The sequence below is a fragment of the Molothrus aeneus genome, chromosome 1, assembly GCF_037042795.1.
Source record: "Molothrus aeneus isolate 106 chromosome 1, BPBGC_Maene_1.0, whole genome shotgun sequence".
NCBI classification, from domain to species: domain Eukaryota; kingdom Metazoa; phylum Chordata; class Aves; order Passeriformes; family Icteridae; genus Molothrus; species Molothrus aeneus.
Window position 1 is genome coordinate 128,462 of NC_089646.1, and position 20,132 is coordinate 148,593.

At 57.2% G+C, this 20,132-nt stretch overlaps 1 protein-coding gene across 1 annotated transcript; it reads left to right on the forward strand.

The window, feature by feature from the left end:
- Positions 1-8,984: 8,984 nt before the first annotated feature.
- GBX1 (gastrulation brain homeobox 1) lies at positions 8,985-16,057 on the forward strand. Its single transcript, XM_066552505.1, is given in 3 exon segments — positions 8,985-9,028; positions 9,030-9,769; positions 15,274-16,057. Coding segments are annotated over 3 exon segments (1,308 nt in total). The 3' UTR covers positions 15,798-16,057.
- Positions 16,058-20,132: the final 4,075 nt, after the last annotated feature.

The window sequence follows — 20,132 nt, forward strand, 5'->3', positions numbered from 1 at the left end:
CTGTGCTATTTCTCCCCTTATTTGGGCTGGAATTGTGTTCAGCTGTGTTGTTCCTGTGTGGAAGCTGTCACCCAGCCCTGACTCCACACGCAGGGGTTCCCTGGGCTTTCCTTGTTGCAGTGCATCCCCTGAGATGGAGGGAGGACAGCTGTGCACAGCTGTGCACAGTGTTTGTGTGGGGGCTGTTCTGCTGGGCACTTGAGATCACACAAATGCTCAGGAGCCCTGGGTCTGTATTTGATGGGATTTGCCTGTATTTGATGGGGTTTGCCCATTTCACAGCCCAGGAGGAGGCCTGGGCAGAGATGCCCTGCAGCCAGTGTGTGCTCCATGGCAGATGTTGCAGCCTCTGATGTTGTCAGACCTGTTACACCCATGATGCTGTCCCTGAATTACAGTGAAGCCCCATTCCTCATGTACATATTGCACCTTACACTGCAGTGCAACCAACCAGGCTGTTCCTCAGCCTGGTGTTTGCAGCAACCCAGATCAGGTTCTCTTGAGCAAGTGCACTTCTTACTTTTACCATCCCAACAATTCACTTTTATCCATTCCAATAATTTTATCAGCAATTGTTTTTTATTTCTCCCTGATTGCTAATAGCACACAGCACTGATATGTGCAGAGAATAGAGCTAGAGAGACACCTGTCCAAAGGCTGTGTGAGATAAGTCTCCTCAGCCACTCAGTTCTTTTGGATCTGTTCATACTGAGGACACTAACTGCAGCATACAGCTAATTTTTCTTATTGGAATGCCATGCAGAACTTAGTCAGATTTCTAAGCATGCCCCATCTGTCTCATTAGCTCTATCAAACTTGTACGCTTATAAAAAAAGTTACGTAAAATAATTTGAAAGTACCTCTTTCAAATTACATTAAATTGGGTTCTAGTTTTTACTGACTTACCCAGGACATCCTTTGAATGCTTGTCTGTGATTGCTTGGGAGGTATGTTGAACTAACTGCTTTGTAGTTTCTTGGATATCCATGTGAACACATTTAAATACTGACAAGACATTGGTATTTTTCCCCCTAGTAATCTTAAGTTCCCCAGTGTGCCATGATTTGTTATAAAGAAAAAAATAAATGGTTCAGTGAACTCATTAGCCAATTAAATACTCTTGGATGTAAGCTCTTCTTCTGCACATTATAAAAATTGTTACTTACACAGTTTAGCATCTTCCTTAATTACTGATGGAATAGAAAGTATTTCATTACCACTGTAAAATATGAATACTGCACATAGTTGTTTCAAATGCAGAGCAGAAATATTTACTGAGTTACTGGATTTCATTATGCAGAATGCGTGCTGCACACAGACACCTGGGGCAGGTGCCCAGTGCCTGCAGGTCTCTGGTTCTCTGCTCAGGGGCACACAGCTCAAGGGTGGGGATTTCAGAGAGGCTGAGAAAGAGGAGGGTTCCGAGCAAGGCACCAGGAGAGGGAGATGGGCTGCAGGGAGATGGGCTGCAAGGAGATGGGCTGCAAGGAGATGGGGTGCAGGGAGATGGGCTGCAGGGAGATGGGCTGCAGGGAGATGGGGTGCAAGGAGATGGGGTGCAGGGAGATGGGCTGCAGGGAGATGGGGTGCAGGGAGATGGGCTGCAGGGAGATGGGCTGCAGGGAGATGGGCTGCAAGGAGATGGGCTGCAGGGAGATGGGCTGCAGGGAGATGGGGTGCAGGGAGATGGGGTGCAAGGAGATGGGGTGCAAGGAGATGGGCTGCAGGGAGATGGGGTGCAGGGAGATGGGGTGCAAGGAGATGGGGTGCAGGGAGATGGGGTGCAGGGAGATGGGGTGCAAGGAGATGGGGTGCAAGGAGATGGGCTGCAGGGAGATGGGGTGCAGGGAGATGGGGTGCAGGGAGATGGGGTGCAGGGAGATGGGCTGCAAGGAGATGGGGTGCAAGGAGATGGGGTGCAGGGAGATGGGGTGCAGGGAGATGGGGTGCAAGGAGATGGGCTGCAAGGAGATGGGCTGCAGGGAGATGGGGTGCAGGGAGATGGGGTGCAAGGAGATGGGGTGCAAGGAGATGGGCTGCAGGGAGATGGGCTGCAGGGGCTGCTGCAGGGGGAGCTGTGCAGCTGAGGGGGTTGGACACACCAGGGCTGCTCCTCAGTCCCGTGTGCAGCTGTGGGTGCCTGTTCTCCATCACAGGGGTCACAGGGCAGGAGGGGCTGAGAGCCACCCCCCAAAGAGTGCCAGGGACCCCTTCATTGTCCCCTGACACCCACTGTGGACCCCACTGTGCCCTCTTGCTCAGCCTCCCTGAGGGCTCATTCAGCACTGTCAGGCCTTCCTAGGGGCACTTGGAGGTAAAACCAGATACAGGGGCTGAAGCTGGGCAAACACATATTAGAAATGACACAATTTTAATAGCAAGGGCAATTAATCTTGTAGTTAACTGAATCTTAGAACAGGTTATCGTGGTAGATGTTGATTTCTTTTCTCAGGGGTTGTTTTTAAATCCCATGGGGATCTGCCCTAGCCCAGACCAGGGTTCATCTGCATGGAGCTCAGCCCAGTCCCAAAGAGATCAGGCCGATTAATTACAGATCTCTGAACCTTCACTGGGCTGCCACAAGCTGCTGTCACCACTGGGACTGTGTTTGGCCCCAGGACAATAAGTTCCAGTTTCCCTTCCCAGCACTGCTAACTCCACTCACACCTCATTGACAGCTCTGACTTAACCTGAGTTTCCTTCATTTCGACCCCACTGCTCTGTACTGGTTCTATCAGATTCCTTGCTCTGAATGTGCTGGCTGCAGTGGTTTCTGAGAAAGACAGTCTGAAATAAATGGGGATGCTGCTTTTATTAAGTTATTTAAATATTTGGTCTTACACGACTTCTCTCAGAAGCTTTATCTTTGACATCTCAGCTGTTTGGCAGCACCAAGCATGTTTCACTTGAGTGGGATGGACAGTGCTCAGGGTTCTGAAGGACCCCAGGGCCCACAAAGGCAAACCCCAGCACAGGAGCACCTCGGGGGCTGCCCTGGCTGCGATCCCCCTGAGGAGACACTGCAGAGTGCCCTGAGTTGGGCAGGAGGAGCCTCAGTGCCCATCCCAAGCTGTGCCCCCCCGGCAGCACAGCCCCCCTGAGCTGAGCCTGGCTGGGCTCCTGCTGGGGGCTTGCTTGTCCCGACAGCAGCTCTCCCACTGCCGAGGGCTTCTGCTCTTTCTTTGTGAGGAACGAGGCTCCAAATACTTCCTGCACCTCTGTTTCCATGCAGGGGTGCTGCAGCAGATGCTGATCTCCTGGGTGCCATGCTGCACAGGTGAACCCCAGGGGAGCAGACCCCTTTTGCGTGCTGGTGCTCTCTGGCTGTCATCCCCCTCCATTCTCTGGCTTATTCCCCACCTCAGCAGAGTCACCTGCAGCTGCTTACCAGGGCTGGGTGCTTCAGGTCACTAAAAGAATCCCCAGTAAAGGTTTCAACAAACACTCATTTGGTATAAACTTTGCAGTAATAGCAGAAGACAGCAAGAATGGTCAGAAGACAACAAAAGCCACTTCAAGGAGAAAACCTGAGCAGTGACAAAATAACAATATCTTAACATGGAGAAATTACCTGAGCACCTCTCCTGTGAGGAAAGGCTGAGGGAGCTGGAACATTCAGCCTGGAGAAGGGAAGGCACCAGGGGATCTCATCAGTGTGGATAAATAAATACCTGAGGGGAGGGCATGAAGGCGATGGAGGCAGGCTGCTCTCAGAGGTGCCTTTGACTGGGCTCTGCTCCCAGCTGCAGAAACGATGTTCATGTGCCAGCCTGTGTTCTGCACAGTGTTGCATAACCCATTTTGTTCTGAATCCTGCATCCTGCACTCTGAGAACACCAGCTTTGCTTATAGGCTCTCACAGAGCCATGAGATGTATGTCTGTATGGTGACCTGCAGATGATGGATGTCTCCTGAATGAACAGCTCTGGAGTGCCATGCTCACATAACTGCTGGGGCAGAGCAGTGCAGGTGGAGAGAGCTGCTTCAGGGCCAAACATGCAAGAGGTACCAGCCCTGTGCCTTAGAAGCCCCATAAATTATCTAAAGAATTGTTTAACATCGCTCTCCCTGAGCAGGATCCAAACACTGAGCAGGAGTGAGGGAGGGCCTGGCTCTCCTAAGCAGAACAATCCTCAAAGAAATATGTGAAAGAAATATGTGAACCTTGTCCAGGACTACAGAAACAAAAAATTCTGGTCCGAGATCTTGTCAGCAGCAAATCCACGCACCTGGGGATGCTCTTGGTACTGTTACTGAGGATCCTGGACTCTCATTGCTCCAGCCATGGCCCTGCAGGTGTAGCTCTGAGGTACCTTCCCCAGGCAGGAGCACACAGACAGGTTTCACTGCCAGAAGCTGAAGACAGAAGTACATGGGGCAGCTCTGCAGTCAGGGGGAGCCTGAGGGACCATGTACAAGCCAGCTGGGACCTCCTGGGTGCCCCTGGCCCAGGAGCTGTTGCCCACCTCGGGCAGTGTGGGCTGCAGAGCCTGAGGGACCATGCCAAGGGCACCCCCATAGCAGGATCTGTGCCTGGAGGGAGCCCAGCCTCGGTCAAACAGCACCATGGCCACAGACAGCCTGCTCTCTAGACTTCCCAAATTGGAGTAAATAATTTTACGTTACCCTTGCTTTTAATATGTTTAGCAGCTATTTTGCAGGAATGCCTAGAGGCTGTGACTAGATTTAGTCCTGTTGTGCTAGATTCTGTGCAGAGATAGTAAGTGGAGCAGGTAGAAGCATAAAGTTAAGACTGCATAGCAGTTTCCATTAGGAAGACCTGCTCTCATTTCCCAGTCTGTCATTACGCTTTAACTGTTGCAGTTGTGGTTGCTGTGCTGTGTTACTCAGAATTTTACCCATTACGGATACAGCAAAAATTAATTGGCCTGTTTTGGCCAACAGCTGGTGCATCAGGAACGCACTCCAGACTCTCCACCTCAGAGGGGAGAGATGGCCTGGGTGGTTCTTTTCCTGCCAAATAGCAGGGGATCAAATTTTCCTTAATGATCAGCCTCTGAGGATCACTGTGCAGGTTCTGAGCAATGACAATTTTAAAGGCTGAAGGTTTTCTCCTGGGATCCTCTGTGCCGATCAGACAGGTCATGCACCATCTTCACTACAGACACTGTCCCACATGCCAAGTGTTGAGCAGGACACTCCCCAGGCTTTCCTGCTGACTCCAGAAAAGCAGGCAAACAGACTTGTCCATGTTCACAGGTCTGCAGCAAGAAATGAGGAGGAGGAGGAGGAAGAAGCTTGAGCAGTTCTAATGCAGAAAACAGAGAGGAGAGGTGGTAAGCAAAGGCAGACTGAGGATGGGGAGATGGGCCAGGCTGGTCTGTGATTGCTAAAGGTGCTGCTTGCACAGACTGGACTTGAATCACCTGCCGAGACTGAAAAACACAAGCCATGGCACAGTGACCCCAAAACAGGAGAGAGCAGGTCTCCTCCTGAGACTTTTTAAACTCAGTGTCTGGTGATGTACCTATCAAGGTCCTGAGAGACCTCCATCAACAGCTGAGAGTGCAATGAGACATGGGGCTCTACAAACTGCACACACAATTGATATTTCTGCTGTACCTGGCGTCTTGGACAGTCTGCTTCAGGCACATGAAGGAAATACACTGGTTCCTTGAGAGGGAGGGATGAAGCCCTTTAAACTGGAATCAAGGGGCTTTCTGCAGAGGTGTGTGGAGAGGGAAAGATGCCCAGGAAGCCTCTGAGCAGCGGAGGTCTGAGCCTCAAGTGGAAGCCATGGAAACTGCATTTCCCTAGGCAGCAAGAAGCTGTGGGAGATTCAACATAGGTCACACAGCTGAAATTGGGAAAGCCCGTGGAAGTCCAGTGGGTGGACGTGCAGCCTGGACCCTCATTTCAAGCTGGCTCACCCTGTGAGGATGGTGGGTGAGGGAGCTCTGTCCCATTTGATGTACACATCAAATAGCAGTACATCTTTGCTTTATTATTCTTACAACCTTTTTTTTCTGTAGTCCTTCAACATATCCTTCTCTGAATCTTTGCTTCACAATTTCCACATGAGTTTCTACCTCTACTACAAAGTCTCATGAGACAAAGTAAACCAAAGTGGAGTAAATTGCTGGGGCCCTGAGTACATCCCCCCTGGAGGTTTGACTCTCCAGGGTCAGGGCCAACTCATAGGATGAAGCCATCTGTCATGAGGTCTGCTCTGCTCACCTTCCTCAGGTCCTGTGGGAATGCACCCTGGTCACTGAAACCCCTGCCTTGCTACAGCCCTTCCTGCCTGGCTTCCCCCCCTCTGGAAGCAGCCTTTCCTTGCTGCTCCTAGCATGGAACAGACTCAGTGTTTGAAGGGAGATGCAGGAATGCGAGTGTATGACCAGGTAAGCAGAACCTTAACCTTGGAGACAGCAGTAGGGACTGGCAGGGCGCAGGGTCCTGCTGTGCAGAGGGCAGAACTGAGCCTGCACTGTGGTCTCCAGACAGGACCTGCTGCAGTGGGCACGGGCTGCCATCCTCCCTCCCCTGGGAGACACAGCCCAGCCCCAGCTCCCTCAGGTCTCCAGCAAGGTCACTGAAGAGAGCAGCTTCCTGCTGCTCTCAAACACCTTGCTAACCTGTCTGCAGCTGTGAGGTGTAGGTTGGTTACACAGAAAAGATTCATCGAACAAGTGATCAAATTGTATTTGCTCAGGGGTCAGAAAGCTGCTTGCACAGCCTGATCTGGGCCCTTTGGAGTGCAGCCTCGAGATCCAGTAACACAGGGCTGAAAGTGAAAACTTTCTCCATGGTCTGACGTGCTCTCATGGCAGGGAAGGGACGCAAGCTATGTGCATTGAAGGTAACTCCAACCTGAACGTTCCTTTACCACCGACATCTGGTGGATGAGGCAGGAGAGCTGGGGCAAGCACAGACAGAACCTGGATGCTGACCAGAAGATCTGGAGCCACGTCCCTCATTGTGTCACAGACCTGGAGCCACGTCCCTCATTGTATCACAGACCTGGAGCCATGTCCCTCATTGTATCACAGACCCGGAGCCATGTCCTTTATTGTGTCACAGACCTGGAGTCATTTCCCTCATTGTGTCACAGACGTCGAGCCTTGCCCCTTGTGTCACAGACCTGGGCCATGTCCCTTATGGTGTCACAGATCTGGAGTCATGTCCCTCACTGTGTCACAGACCTGGAGCCCTGTCCCTCATTGTGTCACAGACCTGGGCCATGTCTCTCATTGTGTCACACACCTGGAGCCACGTCCCTTTTTGTGTCACAACTGGTCTCCGCGGTGGGATTCACCCAAATTCTTGTCACTGCCATATTCCTTCCCACCATGGAATCTGGGCCCTAATCCTGGACTAGGGGCCACAGCCAGTTGATGACCTGCAAAGATGAGCATCTCTCACTCTCTCAGCAATCTAAGGGCAGGAGGTGTCTGCATCAGAGAGGTGACAGGGATCCTCTGTGCCAGGCCTCAGTTTTATTATTCAATATCTGAGCCTGGATGATTGTTTTACCGTTGGTTTCTCCACACCCATTTCCCTGACTTGGAGCAGGGCTTTTCTTGCTGTGGAAGGATGAATCTTTGGGACCACAGGGATGTGCCACAGAAAAAGGCACAAAAGACAAGAAAGAAAGAGGAGGCTGTGTGATGTCATATCTGGGCCCCGGGGATTCAGATTGTGCCTGTTTAGTGGAGGAAGGCTGAATACCCCACTTTGAGCACAGTGGGCCCATTTTGCCTCACATAAATGCTCCACACAGGGTCCAAGTGTCCAACTCCATGGCTGGGCTGTCATGTTCCACAGAAAACACACACTTCCAAGTGGTGTTCCAGACATCCTCAGGGACAAAGCAGAAGGTGATGGTAGAGAAATCCATGTGTTTACACAGATATCGATGCCACCAGGAGCCTGGGTAGCTAAGCAGCCAGGTGTGCTGCATCCCTGGTCAAAGGGGAAATGCAGGCAGGAATACACAGGGCACTTGAGAAGAGGAATACCCATAGGTGAGAGCTAGAGGTCTGGAGTGTCACTGTGCCACTGAAACTGCAGCTGGAGTGAGCATAGACATGACTCCAGCTTGCATTTCTTGGCTTCCAAGCACTTTAAAAATCCTGATCCTCTTCTGAAGCTGGGCTTCAGTTTGCCTCCTGCAGGTCTGGTGAGCAGCTCTCTATAGACGGGACAACCCGAATGCCGAGCTGGGGGCAGAAAGTCCTGTGTTTTAGCGTGGGGACTCCCCACAAGGGGCAGGCGATGTTCCTCCGGACACAGCGAGCACGGCGGAGCCGCGGCTCGGGAGCTTTCGGCTCGCACGGCTCCCGCCTGCTCTGCAGATGGAGCGATGCGCGCCGGGGCCGCCACCGGGGCACGAGTCCGACACGCGGAGTGCGGGGGAGCGGCGAGAGGGGGCATTGCAGATACCCCCCATCCCACCCTGACCCCAGTGCGGCTGCGGGCGGCCCCGCTCTCACCGAGACCCCGCTCCGAGCCGACAGCGCTCCAAGGCCGAGAAAGGCGCACATCCCGACCCTGCCCCGGGGTTGCTCTCCCCGCGCCCCGTTCGGGCGGTCTGCGGGCACGGCACGGCACGGAACGGAACGGGGCTGCCGGCGCCTGGCCAGGGCCGGTCCGTCGGGGCGCTGGAGCCCGCCCTTCGCTGCCGTCCCCGGACCACTCCCCGCGGGCTCGGCCATCCGGAGCTGCCTGGAGGGCCCGCTCGGGCCCGGTTGCGGGAGCCCCGGTGGTGCCGGCGGAGCGGAGCCGGTTCGCCCCGTCCGTGGGCCCGGAGAGGGCTGTGCGGAGAACGCGGCCCCGTCCCGTCCCCACAAAAGCACCCTTGTCCTGGCCCCGTAATTGCTAATCATCAATCACCATTAATAACAGCTGATGAGGCGGGAGGGGGAGGTGCCTTCCCAGGGGCCGGCCGCGCCGGGGGAGCGGGGCGCCTTGCCCCGCCGGAGCGGGCGCTGAAGGAGGAACTCGACCGTGATGTGCAGAAGATGGATGAGAGCAGAGGGCGACACCCCCGCCCGCCTCTCCTCCCCTCCCCTCCCCTCCCCTCGGCGGCCCGGCCCGGCCCCCCCGCGGCGGGGCGGGCGGGCGGCTCCGAGCGCGCCTCCACTCCGCCGCGCCGAGACAGCGAGCGGGCGGGCGGGCGGCAGCTCTCGCCGGGCGCCGGAGCCCACGGGAGCCGGAGGGCGCGGGCCGGGGCCGGGGCCGCGGCGGCGGCGGCGGGGCCCGGCGGGGGCGGGATCGCGGCGAGTTGGCGGCGGCCCGAGCTCGCCGGAAAGTTGGTGCCGGCTGAGCCGGAGGCGCCCGCTCGCCATGCAGAGACCCGGCGGCCAGGGGACCGCCTTCTCCATCGACTCGCTCATCGGGACGCCGCCGCCGCGCTCCGGGCACCTGCTCTACACCGGGTACCCCATGTTCATGCCGTACCGGCCGCTGGTGCTCCCGCAAGCGCTGTCCCACGCCCCGCTGCAGTCGGGGCTGCCGCCGCTGGCCCCGCTCGCCTCCTTCGCCGGCCGCCTCACCAACACCTTCTGCGCCAGCCTGGGCCAGGCCGTGCCCTCCATGGTGGCGCTCACCACCGCCCTGCCCAGTTTCTCCGAGCCCCCCGACGGCTTCTACCCCCCGCAGGAGCTGCCCCCGCCGCGCGCCGCCCCCGACACCGGCTGCCGGCGCGGCGCCGACGGGCTGGAGGCGGAGGAGCTGCCCCCGGGCCGCGACAAGGGCCCGCCCGAGCCGCCGCTGCACTTCCCGGACCCCTTCCCTGGCCTGGCAGGTAAGAGCGGCGCGGGCCCGTCCTGCCCGGCGGGGAGCGGCCGCCCCGCATCACCCGCAGCCCCGCAGCCCGGGGAAAGCTGCCCACTCCTCTCCGCCGTCCCGGCGGCACCGGAGCCGAGTGCTGGGACCGGGGCGCGGCGGGCAGGACGGCGGGGCAGCCAGCGGGACCTGCCCTCGGCTGCGCTCCCGGCCCGGCTCGGAGCACCGAACCGATTCCCCTCCGTCCCAGGCCCGGTCCGCAGCGTTCCCGGGTTGGAGTCAAACTTCGCCTGCCTCGGCCGGGCCGCGGGGCGGGAGCGGCGGGAGAGCGGCCGGTCATGGCCGGGCCAGCCGCACGGAGCTCTCCGAGGTCCTGGCACTCGGCCCGGGGCGAGCGAGGCGGAGGTGGCGGCCGTCCCGCGGCTCGCCCCGCAGCTCTCCCCGCCCGCACCGATCTTGGTCCCGGTCCCCGTCCCGGTCCCGTTCGCTCCGGCGGGGGCTGCGCTGTCCCCAGCGTGGCGCGGCGGCCCGGGCCGGTGCCTCCCGGCGTCGCCGTGCTGCGACCACCGGCTTTCCAAAGTTTCCCCCGAGCCCGCCCCGCAGGGCCCACGGCGGAGCAGCCCCGCTCTCCTCCGTCCCGGCCGCCGGCTCGGCACCGGCTCGGCCCGACGGGCGGGCGGGCGGCAGCGCCCCTCCCGGGACCCCCGGTGCGGACGGGAACGGCTCCCGTCGGGGTCTTCGCCTTTGTGCGCTGCGACCGCTCCCCGAGAGCGCCGGCACGAGCCTCGGAGACTTGTTGCTCCGTATTTCTCAGCCAGGTCCAGCACCCAGCTCTTCTCCCCGGGTCCTGCAGCACGGGCCGTGAGGGGTCCCTGCGGCAAGACACAGACGAGCCAGCTGCTGCTTCTCTGGGGCGGCCTCTCCTGAGCTGTCTCTCCTGGCCGCTCCCGGGATCCACCTTTGTCTCACAGGCTTCTTGGCATGGATGTGTGCTGAGAATCTCTGCTGCTTCTTGCAGTGCTTGGCTGTTTGTTCTCCATCCTCTCTTCAGTCTCTCCTGGGTAAGCCCCAGGAGAGTGCCTTCTTTGCCGTGCCTTGTTCATCCCTCAGAAAAGCATTTCACTCATCAGGTACCCCTTAGACTTCTCACCCCAGGTAGGACAATGGGGGCATTCTGCCTCCCCCTTCCTGTGTGGGTTATTGGGTGCTCCTCCGGTGCTCCCTGGCCTCTGTGCTGAGCCAAAAGCCCAATGCAGTCTTACATTTTTGTGAAAGTCTTCTCAGGGCAGCACTGCCCTGGCCAAAACCAGGTCTATATGGCCTCACCTTTCCCATCTGTGAGCAGATGAACTGCATTGTGCTTGATCTCCCTCTGCGGCTCCTCCATAACTGAGCCAAATATGTTCTCTCCTCCCAAGGGACTCAGATGAACTGTCCCAGACTGAGGCCACTTCTGAATCCAAGAAATCTTACCTCTGAGGCTTTTCCTGTTGCAACTGGCTGGTATGATGGAAGGGAAGTTGTCTTGCTCCAGCTGTTCATCCCCTGCTGCCTCTGGGCACTGGCTCTGCTCTGGAGCCATGAGAGGTGCTTGTCCTTCTGCCCAGGCATGTGCCCATGTGGACCCAGTTCTGTGGGCTGCTTTGCCCAGGCCCAAGAGGAGTTGTCAGGCCAAATGTGCCTGCCTTCTTCACCTACTGCTTCTCCTGGCTGTACCAGACAAAACTGGAGATGGACAGTGGGGTTTGTTTAACAGCCATCTTAGAGGAAACTCAGGAGGGTTATTGTGAGCTTTTTCCAGTATTAAGGAATAGAAAAATGATTCATGTCAACAGGAGTCATCAAAAACTATCTATAATGCAGTTTGTTCTTGCATCCAGTCTGTGGCCCTGACCAAAAGCAGTTGTCCAGGGAAGACAAGAGAGCACAACTTGTTTAGTGGTCAATTCTAAAATGATACTTCCCTCACATCCAGCCATCTGCACATCAGGGACTTCCTGTGCCAAGTGTTCTTTCTGTATATTTAGTAAACTTCGACTAATTTGTTTTCTGTGGCCTTAGCTAATCTCCCCTGGAGTCCACCAGAAAGGAGGGATAACCTTGACATCAGCCACATCAAGATGGCAAGATGTTCCACAGATTTTTTTTACCTGTAGAAGAACCTTGTGAAGAATAAATGCTCCCTTTTGACAGTTTTGCTGACATTTAGTGACTTATACTCTGGAGTGACTGCTGCTGTCCCTAGGCTCTGTTGGTATCTCCATGATGCAGGTGTCTGTGGACACAGGATCACTTGCATCCTGGATCTGCCAAAGGAATTAATGCACTATTTTAGGACTTCTCTCTGCATCCACTGGGTCTGAAACTTGCTTCCAGCAACTGCCACCCTTCTTGAGCAGGGAGAGGCAGGCAGGGAAACTGGTGGTGAGAAGCAGCAAAGCTTGAAGTCTGGTTTATTTCCACAGCTGCCACAAAGGTATGACCCCTGGTGTAAGGGTACTTAACATCCCTAGCTCTCCACACCTCTTGTGAGAGCAGGTTTGTTCCTGAGCTGTTCAGATCTGCTCTGAGATTCGGGCAGAAGTCTGAGACTCTTCCCTGGTTTGGTGAAGTGACAGCACATTCAATCAGGGACAGGGTGAAGTTTCTGTTTCCCTTACCAACACAGGGCTCATCACAACACCCATTCCTGACCCTGTTCTTCCCGATGCTCCCCTGGCAGCTTTGTCACCTGTGACACTCAAGTCTCTTCACCATGCTTTCCACATCCATAATCACAGAGTTACAGAATGGTTGGGGTTGGCAAGGACCTTTAAAGGCCACTTAGTCCAAGCCCCCTGCCATGGGCCGGGACATCTTCAACTACACCAGGTTGCTCAGAGCCCTGTCTGACCAGGCTTTGAGCGTTGCTGGGGATGTGCTATCCACCACTTATCTGGGCAACCCAGTGTTCACCACACTCATTGTGAATAATTCTTTCTTATACCTCATTTAATCGACTCTTGTTCTATCACAAGAGACTTTAAAGTCTCTTTTTGTCTTTCTTATAAGCCCTCCTTAAGAACTGAAAGGTTGCAGTAAGGTTTACCTGGAGCTTTCTCTTCTCCACACAGAACAACCCCAACTCTCTCAGCCTGGCCTCACAGCAGAGGTGCTCCAGCCCTCAGAACATTTTTGTGACCCCCTTTGGACTCTCTTCAATGTCTTTGACAAGATCAATGAACAGCTGTGACTCTGTGAAAAACAAACCAGCGGGTCAACCCTGTTCTTCATTTACTGCTTCTCGTTGATTTTTCAATCATGATGCTTTGCTTCATGACAGCTTCACTTCATGTTCAAAGGCCTTGAAAGTCTCAGTACACCCCACCCACATGGGTGGGATCCCCTGCCTTCATTCCTTCCTTGCTGGTGGCATAGTAGGTGACTAACAGACCAATATACCAATTTTCTTTGTGAACACATCCAATGTAGATTATGTTATCAAGTAGTTCCAAGTTCCTTACTGCAAACCCAGCCATTTTATAAGACACAAATGTGAGAGTGCTCCATTTAAAATTTGGAGTCTGGTTCAGAAGAGAGTATTCAGAGATAGCACCTGCTTTGCAAACCATCATGTTGCTCAGTCTTTTCCAGCCTCCTGGGGCACAGCCTGGGCTGACAGGAGCAAGCTGCCCTACGAGCACTGTTTGCTGGTGTGGCTGCTGGGATGCCATCCTCCATCCCTGGGGAATTGCAGTGCCAGGGCAGGACCTAAACAGCCCTTGGGGAAGACACTGAATTCCTCATCAGAGCTCTCTTACCTTGCCAGGCCCCAGGCTCCACCAGGGAGAGCTGGTACACAGAAGTGACAGCTCTTCTTTTCTTCAGCAAAGTGCTTGCATGAGGTTGTGCAACGGCAGCCAAAGTGCTCTTGCCACCTGCTGCTGATCCTCAGCGCCACGGGCACAAAATCTCTGGGTCTTTACCCTCTATGCACATGGGAAATCTCTTCCCCTACCCCTGACCCTATACTCTGCAGCAGGATAGAGATGAAGGTGCTCTTTCCCACTGTAGGAAACAGGAAGAGCAGGGAGAAGATTCCAGATCTCCAAAGCCTGCTCTCAGGAAGCCGCAGGCTTGCTGCAGGACTGACAAGGGCTGTGGGAGCTCCACAGTCACCAGGCTACCAGCAATGTCTTCTGGGCTCGAGTAGTCTCCTGTACTGTTTGTGTACTCAAACCCTGCACTGCCAGGCTTCTGAGGGCGTTCTGCCTTTGCCCCTGAGGTGAGGTAAGGTGGCAGCAGCCCAGGGGCCCTGGCTGCATGGGCCAGTACCTGGACATGTTTAGAAGTTTGGAGAGCTGCTGCTTCTCCTTGTGCATGTTGGATTGTATAGAGCAGCAGTGCTTCAGGACAGCTCCTTCCAGCCGTGATTACTGCTCTTGGCTCAGACTTGAAGAATTTTCTGGTCTCTTCTAGTCTCAGCATCACAGAAAAGCTTTTTCACCTGCTTGTGCATAGCTGTGGGTCCTCCCTTCATGACCCCTGTCTGTGGCTGAGAGCATCTTCTCACTTTGAGCCCTTCTGCTATGGAAGGGACTCTCTTCCAAACCTCTTTCCTCTGTCTCCCACCGTGTCCTCCCTTGCTCCATGGCTGTTTCATCCTTCAGGCAGCAGTTTGGGACACAGGAAGCTTGCAAGGAAGAGATTCATACCTCAGTACCCTATCAATATCCTCAGAGGCATCTTAGCAGAGGTGTCTGCCATGATCCAAGCACTGCATTCTTCCTGCCTGCTGGCCTGGGAAGAGGTGAGGTGCTGTCTGGTGGGTGATGTTGGCAGGTTCTGTCCTGCCCCTCTGCCCACTGCTGGGCATAGCTGAGCCCTGAGCATCGGCTGCCTCAGCACCTTCCTTGTTCCCTGTCTGCTCTGGTGCATCCTTGGATTAGGGAGGGAGAGCCAGAAGTGGGGCCCCCATATCCTGTAGAGCCCTACAGAGAGGTTTGCTGGGCTGGAGCTGGCTCTGGATGCTGTTTCCAGTTCTTCAGCTCTTGGCTGGCTAACAGCATCGATGGCCTGGTGCCCTGGGAAGAGACAGGGAGGGCTGAGCTGAGAGACGAGGTATGGGCGTTCTATCCTGTGCAGAGATCCAGACAAGCCCTGAAGTGTTGTGATGTTCTCCGCTAGACCGAGACCGTAGTGCTGCTACGGCTGGGCCGGGGATGGGGCAGCTGCTGCGGGGGTCAGAGCCCGGCGTGGCTCTGTCGGCGCTGCCCCTTGCAGCCGGGCGGGCTGCGGGGACAAGGGGCCCGCCAGGGGAGCGGCTGGCGCTGCCCGCAGCGGGACCCGGTGCGGGGCCGGGGCCGGGGCTGCGGGACGCGGTGGTGACGGGCTCCGAGGAAGCGGGGGGAGCTGCAGCCTCCCGCCGGGGAGCGGGGAGAGCTTCCCCCGCGGCTGGGGGGCTCTGGGGAGCGGAGGGGCCCGGGCGGGGTGCGGGGTGTGCGGTGCGGGGTGCGGCGGGCACTGACGCTGTGTGCCCCGCAGATGGGAAGGCGTACAGCTCCGACGAGGAGAAGCTGGAGGTGAAGTCGGCGGCGACGCCGTGCAGCGAGCGGGAGGAGGAGAGCTCGGCGGGCGAGAGCGAGGAGGAGCCCTTCCTGGACGGGGCGGCCGCCAGCGCCGCGCTGGGAGCCAAGGGCAAGGGCAAGGGCGGCCCCGCCGCCGAGCAGCCCCAGCCGGGCTCCGGGGCCGGGAAGAGCCGCCGGCGCCGCACGGCCTTCACCAGCGAGCAGCTGCTGGAGCTGGAGAAGGAGTTCCACTGCAAGAAGTACCTGAGCCTGACGGAGCGCTCGCAGATCGCGCACGCCCTGAAGCTGAGCGAGGTGCAGGTGAAGATCTGGTTCCAGAACCGCCGCGCCAAGTGGAAACGCATCAAGGCTGGCAATGTCAGCAACCGCTCCGGAGAGCCCGTCCGCAACCCCAAGATCGTGGTGCCCATCCCGGTGCACGTCAATCGCTTCGCCGTGCGCAGCCAGCACCAGCAGATCGAACAGGGCGCCCGGCCCTGAGCCCGGCCGCGCTCCCGGACCCTGGGGCGGGCGGCGGCGGCGCTCCCCCTCCTGTGTACATGTCCCTTATTTATTCCGTGTAAACTCTGTACATACGGCAGCGTGTCCTTCTGTCCGTGCCACGGGGAGTGCGGCCGCTTGGCCTCGGGCCCTGGCCGCCCGCTGGGCCGGGCTGAGCCGGGCCGGGCCGGGCCGGGCCCTCGCTGCCGCTGGCGCCCGCCCGTGTATAGCTGTGATTTCAATAAATTATTTTCTATGGAGCAAGACCACGTTCTTCCTCTTCCGCTGCAGGAACGGGGGTCCCGCGGCCCCGGCCCGGCGCGGGCAGAGGAGAAGAACGGGCACGGGAGAGGGATGGGAACAAGGACAGGGACAGGGACAGGACAGGGGCACGGGCAGGGGCACGGGGGGCGGCGGCGCCGAGAGGCGGCCGCGGAGGTCGGGGCGGCAGGGGGACGGGGAGAAGGGGAGGCTCCGGGGCTCACCCGCCCTCGGGCGGTGCCGGTACCGGGGCCCGCGGAGCCGGGGCCGTGCGGGCTCATTGCAGCCGCTGCTGTGCCGGTGCAGAGATACGGGAGGGAGAAGAGGATGGGGCGGGCCGGGAGGCGCCCCGGAGCGTCCCCAGGCCGGCCCTCCCGCCGGCGGAGCCGGGGCCAGGGCCGGGGCTGGTTCGGGAGTGCCTCCGCAGCTCATCCCGGGCTGGGGGAATGCGTGGATGTGTGTGTTCTGCTGCCGGCTCCCAGCACGGCTGCGGCCCCTGCCCCGGCCCGGCTCCCTGCGCTGATGCCCTGGGACAGGGGCAACAACAAAAGCGGCTCGCACATCCAGGCCAGCCATTCTCTGCTCCTGAGAGCTGTTGCAGGAGATGCTGCCTCCGCAGTCAGACAGCTCGGATACTGAGCCCAGCCCCAGAAGCCCATGAGGACCCAGCTTTGCACAGGCCACAGCTGCACGCCCAGTCCAGAGCACAAGGGCCGCGGGGCTCCCTGGGTGTCCAGCCTGGGAAAACTCTGCTCTGGTGTGACAAACACCGGTGAGTCCATGGGGCAGGGCAGCTCCCGTGCCTGTGCTGTGGTAGCAACACCCATTGCAGTGTCACCAGAGGTTCCTGGAGAGGGGGAGGGCTCTCTCCAAGCTTTGGCTGGGGCACCAATTGCTCACAGGTTTGATAGGGAGTTTGGGTCACAAACAGTCCAGCCAGCTGCTGTTCCCTCCCCTGGGAGACACAGCTTGGGAGAGCAGGAACTCTCCCTGGCAGCCAGAGCTGACTGCACCTTCCCCTGCTGCCACAGCAAGGGCTGGGCCATCTCTGTGCTGCCTGGGGAGCAGTGCTCCCTCTGCATGTCCCTTCCCTCTGTGGCAGGTGCATTCTGTTCACCTGGAGCGTGGGGTCCATGCTCAGCCTGCAGAGCTGAGTCCTCCTGCGGTGCCCTGGAGCTCTGGGGCCCTGGGTGGTTGTCCCTCCCCCTTGGCTCTTGGCTCCAGTTGGCTCGTGTGGCCAAAAGACAGGCACAGCTCAGATCAGAGCAATCATTTGGACAAAGCTGTGCTTCCACGTGTCCTTGGTGGGTGGCTCTTTCCATAGAAATATTTGCTGCAGGCAGTAAGAGGGTTCTGTGGGATCCTTTCAGGATTTGGTTTCTCAGCACAGCTGGCTTCCACTACAGGACACGAGCCTCTGTCCCTGCACCACTGACCTGGAAACAAGGAAGTTTCCTCAGGAAATGCCTGGCCTGGTGCTGCTCACAGCACCGCCAGCATGGATTTGCCCTGTCCAGGTAGCAGCACCTGCTGGCATTCCCTCTGGATGAGGGGAGTAAATGTCCTTTGGCAGCAGCCCCCAGCACCCTGCTCTCAGAACTGCCAGCTCCCTCTCCATCAGGCTGGGCTGGAGCTGCCTGCAGCTGCACCCCTGCTCCATCCTGGCTGGGGGCTGCTCTGAGACAGGGACTGACCTCAGCTGTGCTCCGTGCCTGCACAGGGGACACAGCTGTTTGCAGCCATGGCTCTGGCACAGGGACTGGTACTCACCTCTGTGTGGGAGGGCAGGGGCAAGGTAAAGCCATTCTGCAGCTGCACACGGGGCTCTGCCACTACAAATGTGTCCACATGAGGGGTCTGTGCCACTGCAGCCGATCACAGCACAGCAGTGCATGCTAACCACAACACTCCAGAAAGTGTCCACAGCTCTAGGCTTGGGCCAGTGACATCTAAAGGAGTAAAATTTTATTTTAAGGTCCAAGAACTCCCTTATTTCCACCAGGCATTTCTAGCTGACACTGGCTTGATATGTCCTGCCCCAGTGGCAGTACTGGTTTATTGTGTCTTTAACCCATGTCCCCCACCATGGAGGCCACTGCCCACCCAAAATCCGTGTGCAGAGCATCCCACTCCACTGCATGCTCATCCATGGGCTGCTGCTGAGGTGGGTCCAACACCTACAGTTTTTAGCTGCATGGAAGGTTTTGTTGTTGCTGTTGTTGTTGTTGTTATATTAGACCAATCCTGGAGCCCATACACACTGCAGCCCTACAAACAGCCACGCTGAAATCCCCACAAATGCTGCAGAGGTGCAGCTCTGTGTAGAGCTGCTGGAGGTGATAGACTCATGCTGTTACCAGCGCTGCTGGAGAGAGCTGCAGAGCAGCAGAGTGTTCCTGGCACTGAGCAGAGCAGAGCAGAGCTCCCTGTGAGCCCTGAGCACTGTGATGGCTCCGGTGCCTCCTGCACACGGAGAGCAAAGCACGGCACAGTGAGCGCAGTGCAGGGCACTGCCCATATTGTGCAGTGAAGGCACTGCCCACCCTGCACACTGAGCACTGCACAGCACTGCTCACCCTGCACACTGAGCACAGTGCACACACTGCCCACGCTGCCCGAAGCAGCTGTGGCCCCTCCTGAGATGGGAGAGCTGTGGGGGCCCCCATGAGCTGGAGCTCCGGGTGCTGGGTCAGACTGGGGCTGGTGGGAGAAGGAGAAATGATGAGAAATGAGAAACTGGCCACGATGAGAAACTGGGCAGTAAAAACAGATCCAGGGCAGCTGAGCCATGAGGCTGGCTGGGGCCTTGGGAGGTCTCTGCTCCAACACCTGCTCGAAGCTTGTCCCATTCCAGATGCTGGAGAATTTGCCCATCTCTTCCCGTATCTCCAAGGGGGGCAGCCCCTCCTCTTCGGGCCCTGTACCAGTGCCCAACCACCTCCCTAGTTTGTTTTTTCACTTGTATCTATTTGGAATTTCCCATCCACCAGCTTCTGGCTGTTACGCTGTGTCCTGGAGTGGGAGCTGCTGGGGAAGGAATCTCCACACAAGCACTGGTACCCATGTCTGTGCACGGGTACACACACGCATGTGTGTGTGCACACAGAGTAAAAGGTAGATACAGGTGCAGACACACACAGAGATAAATACATAGAGTGTGCTTATACATGGACATGCATTTGTTTATATAAATATGCTTATACACACACACACATATAAATATATATATATCTATATATGCATTCATAAAACAAGGCTTTTGTTGCCCTAAGGAAGGCATTTGCAGCATTTACAAGGGAATTCTCCCTACCCAAACCTGTCCACTTGTTTACCTGTATGGTGGTTCTTAAAGAACTGGGAAAGGAGCAGGTATTGCATCCCATAGAGTGTTTATTCACTCAGCACAACAAAGCTGGTCCTCAGCATTCCCTGACAGGGGGCTTGTATAAGATGTGATGACCCACAACACAATATGGTGCTGGTACTATCATTAGCCAGCGGCTCCAGGACTAGCTCAAGGTGCAGGAGAGAAACAGCGGGCAAGAGAGAAACAATGTCCCAATGGCTGGCACCTGGGAAAGGTTGTGACCCTCCCCAACTCCTCTGCAGCCTGTGCCAGCTTGTCCAGGGTCCCCATCAGCCAGGCTGGAACTCGCCTCAGGGCTTTGTGACTCCCTGTGCTGTGGAAGTCTGCACCCACCTGCAGGGCTGACTCCCATGGATGGGCACAGGTCAGGTGTGGTAGTGGAGTGTGGGCTGCTGCACCTGAGTGAGCACAGCCTGAGGGGGCTGGGACACTGTCACACCTGTGCCTTTTCCCCAGAGCCAAGGCTGGCGGGACACATGAAGGCAGGATCTCTGCCCTGACCACCTCTGCATGTGCTCAGCACCAGCCCAGCAGCCTCAGGGTGGACAGTGCTGCCCCATGCCCACCTGTGCCCACCTACAGATCCCCAGGAAGCTGTGCCTGCTCAGCTGGGGCCGCAGGAAGTCCTGTGGGGCTCTGATTGTAAGTTGTGCCCTGTGGGGTTTTTCCTGGCTGTGCCCAGGCTCTCTGGGAAGTGCTGCAAACCC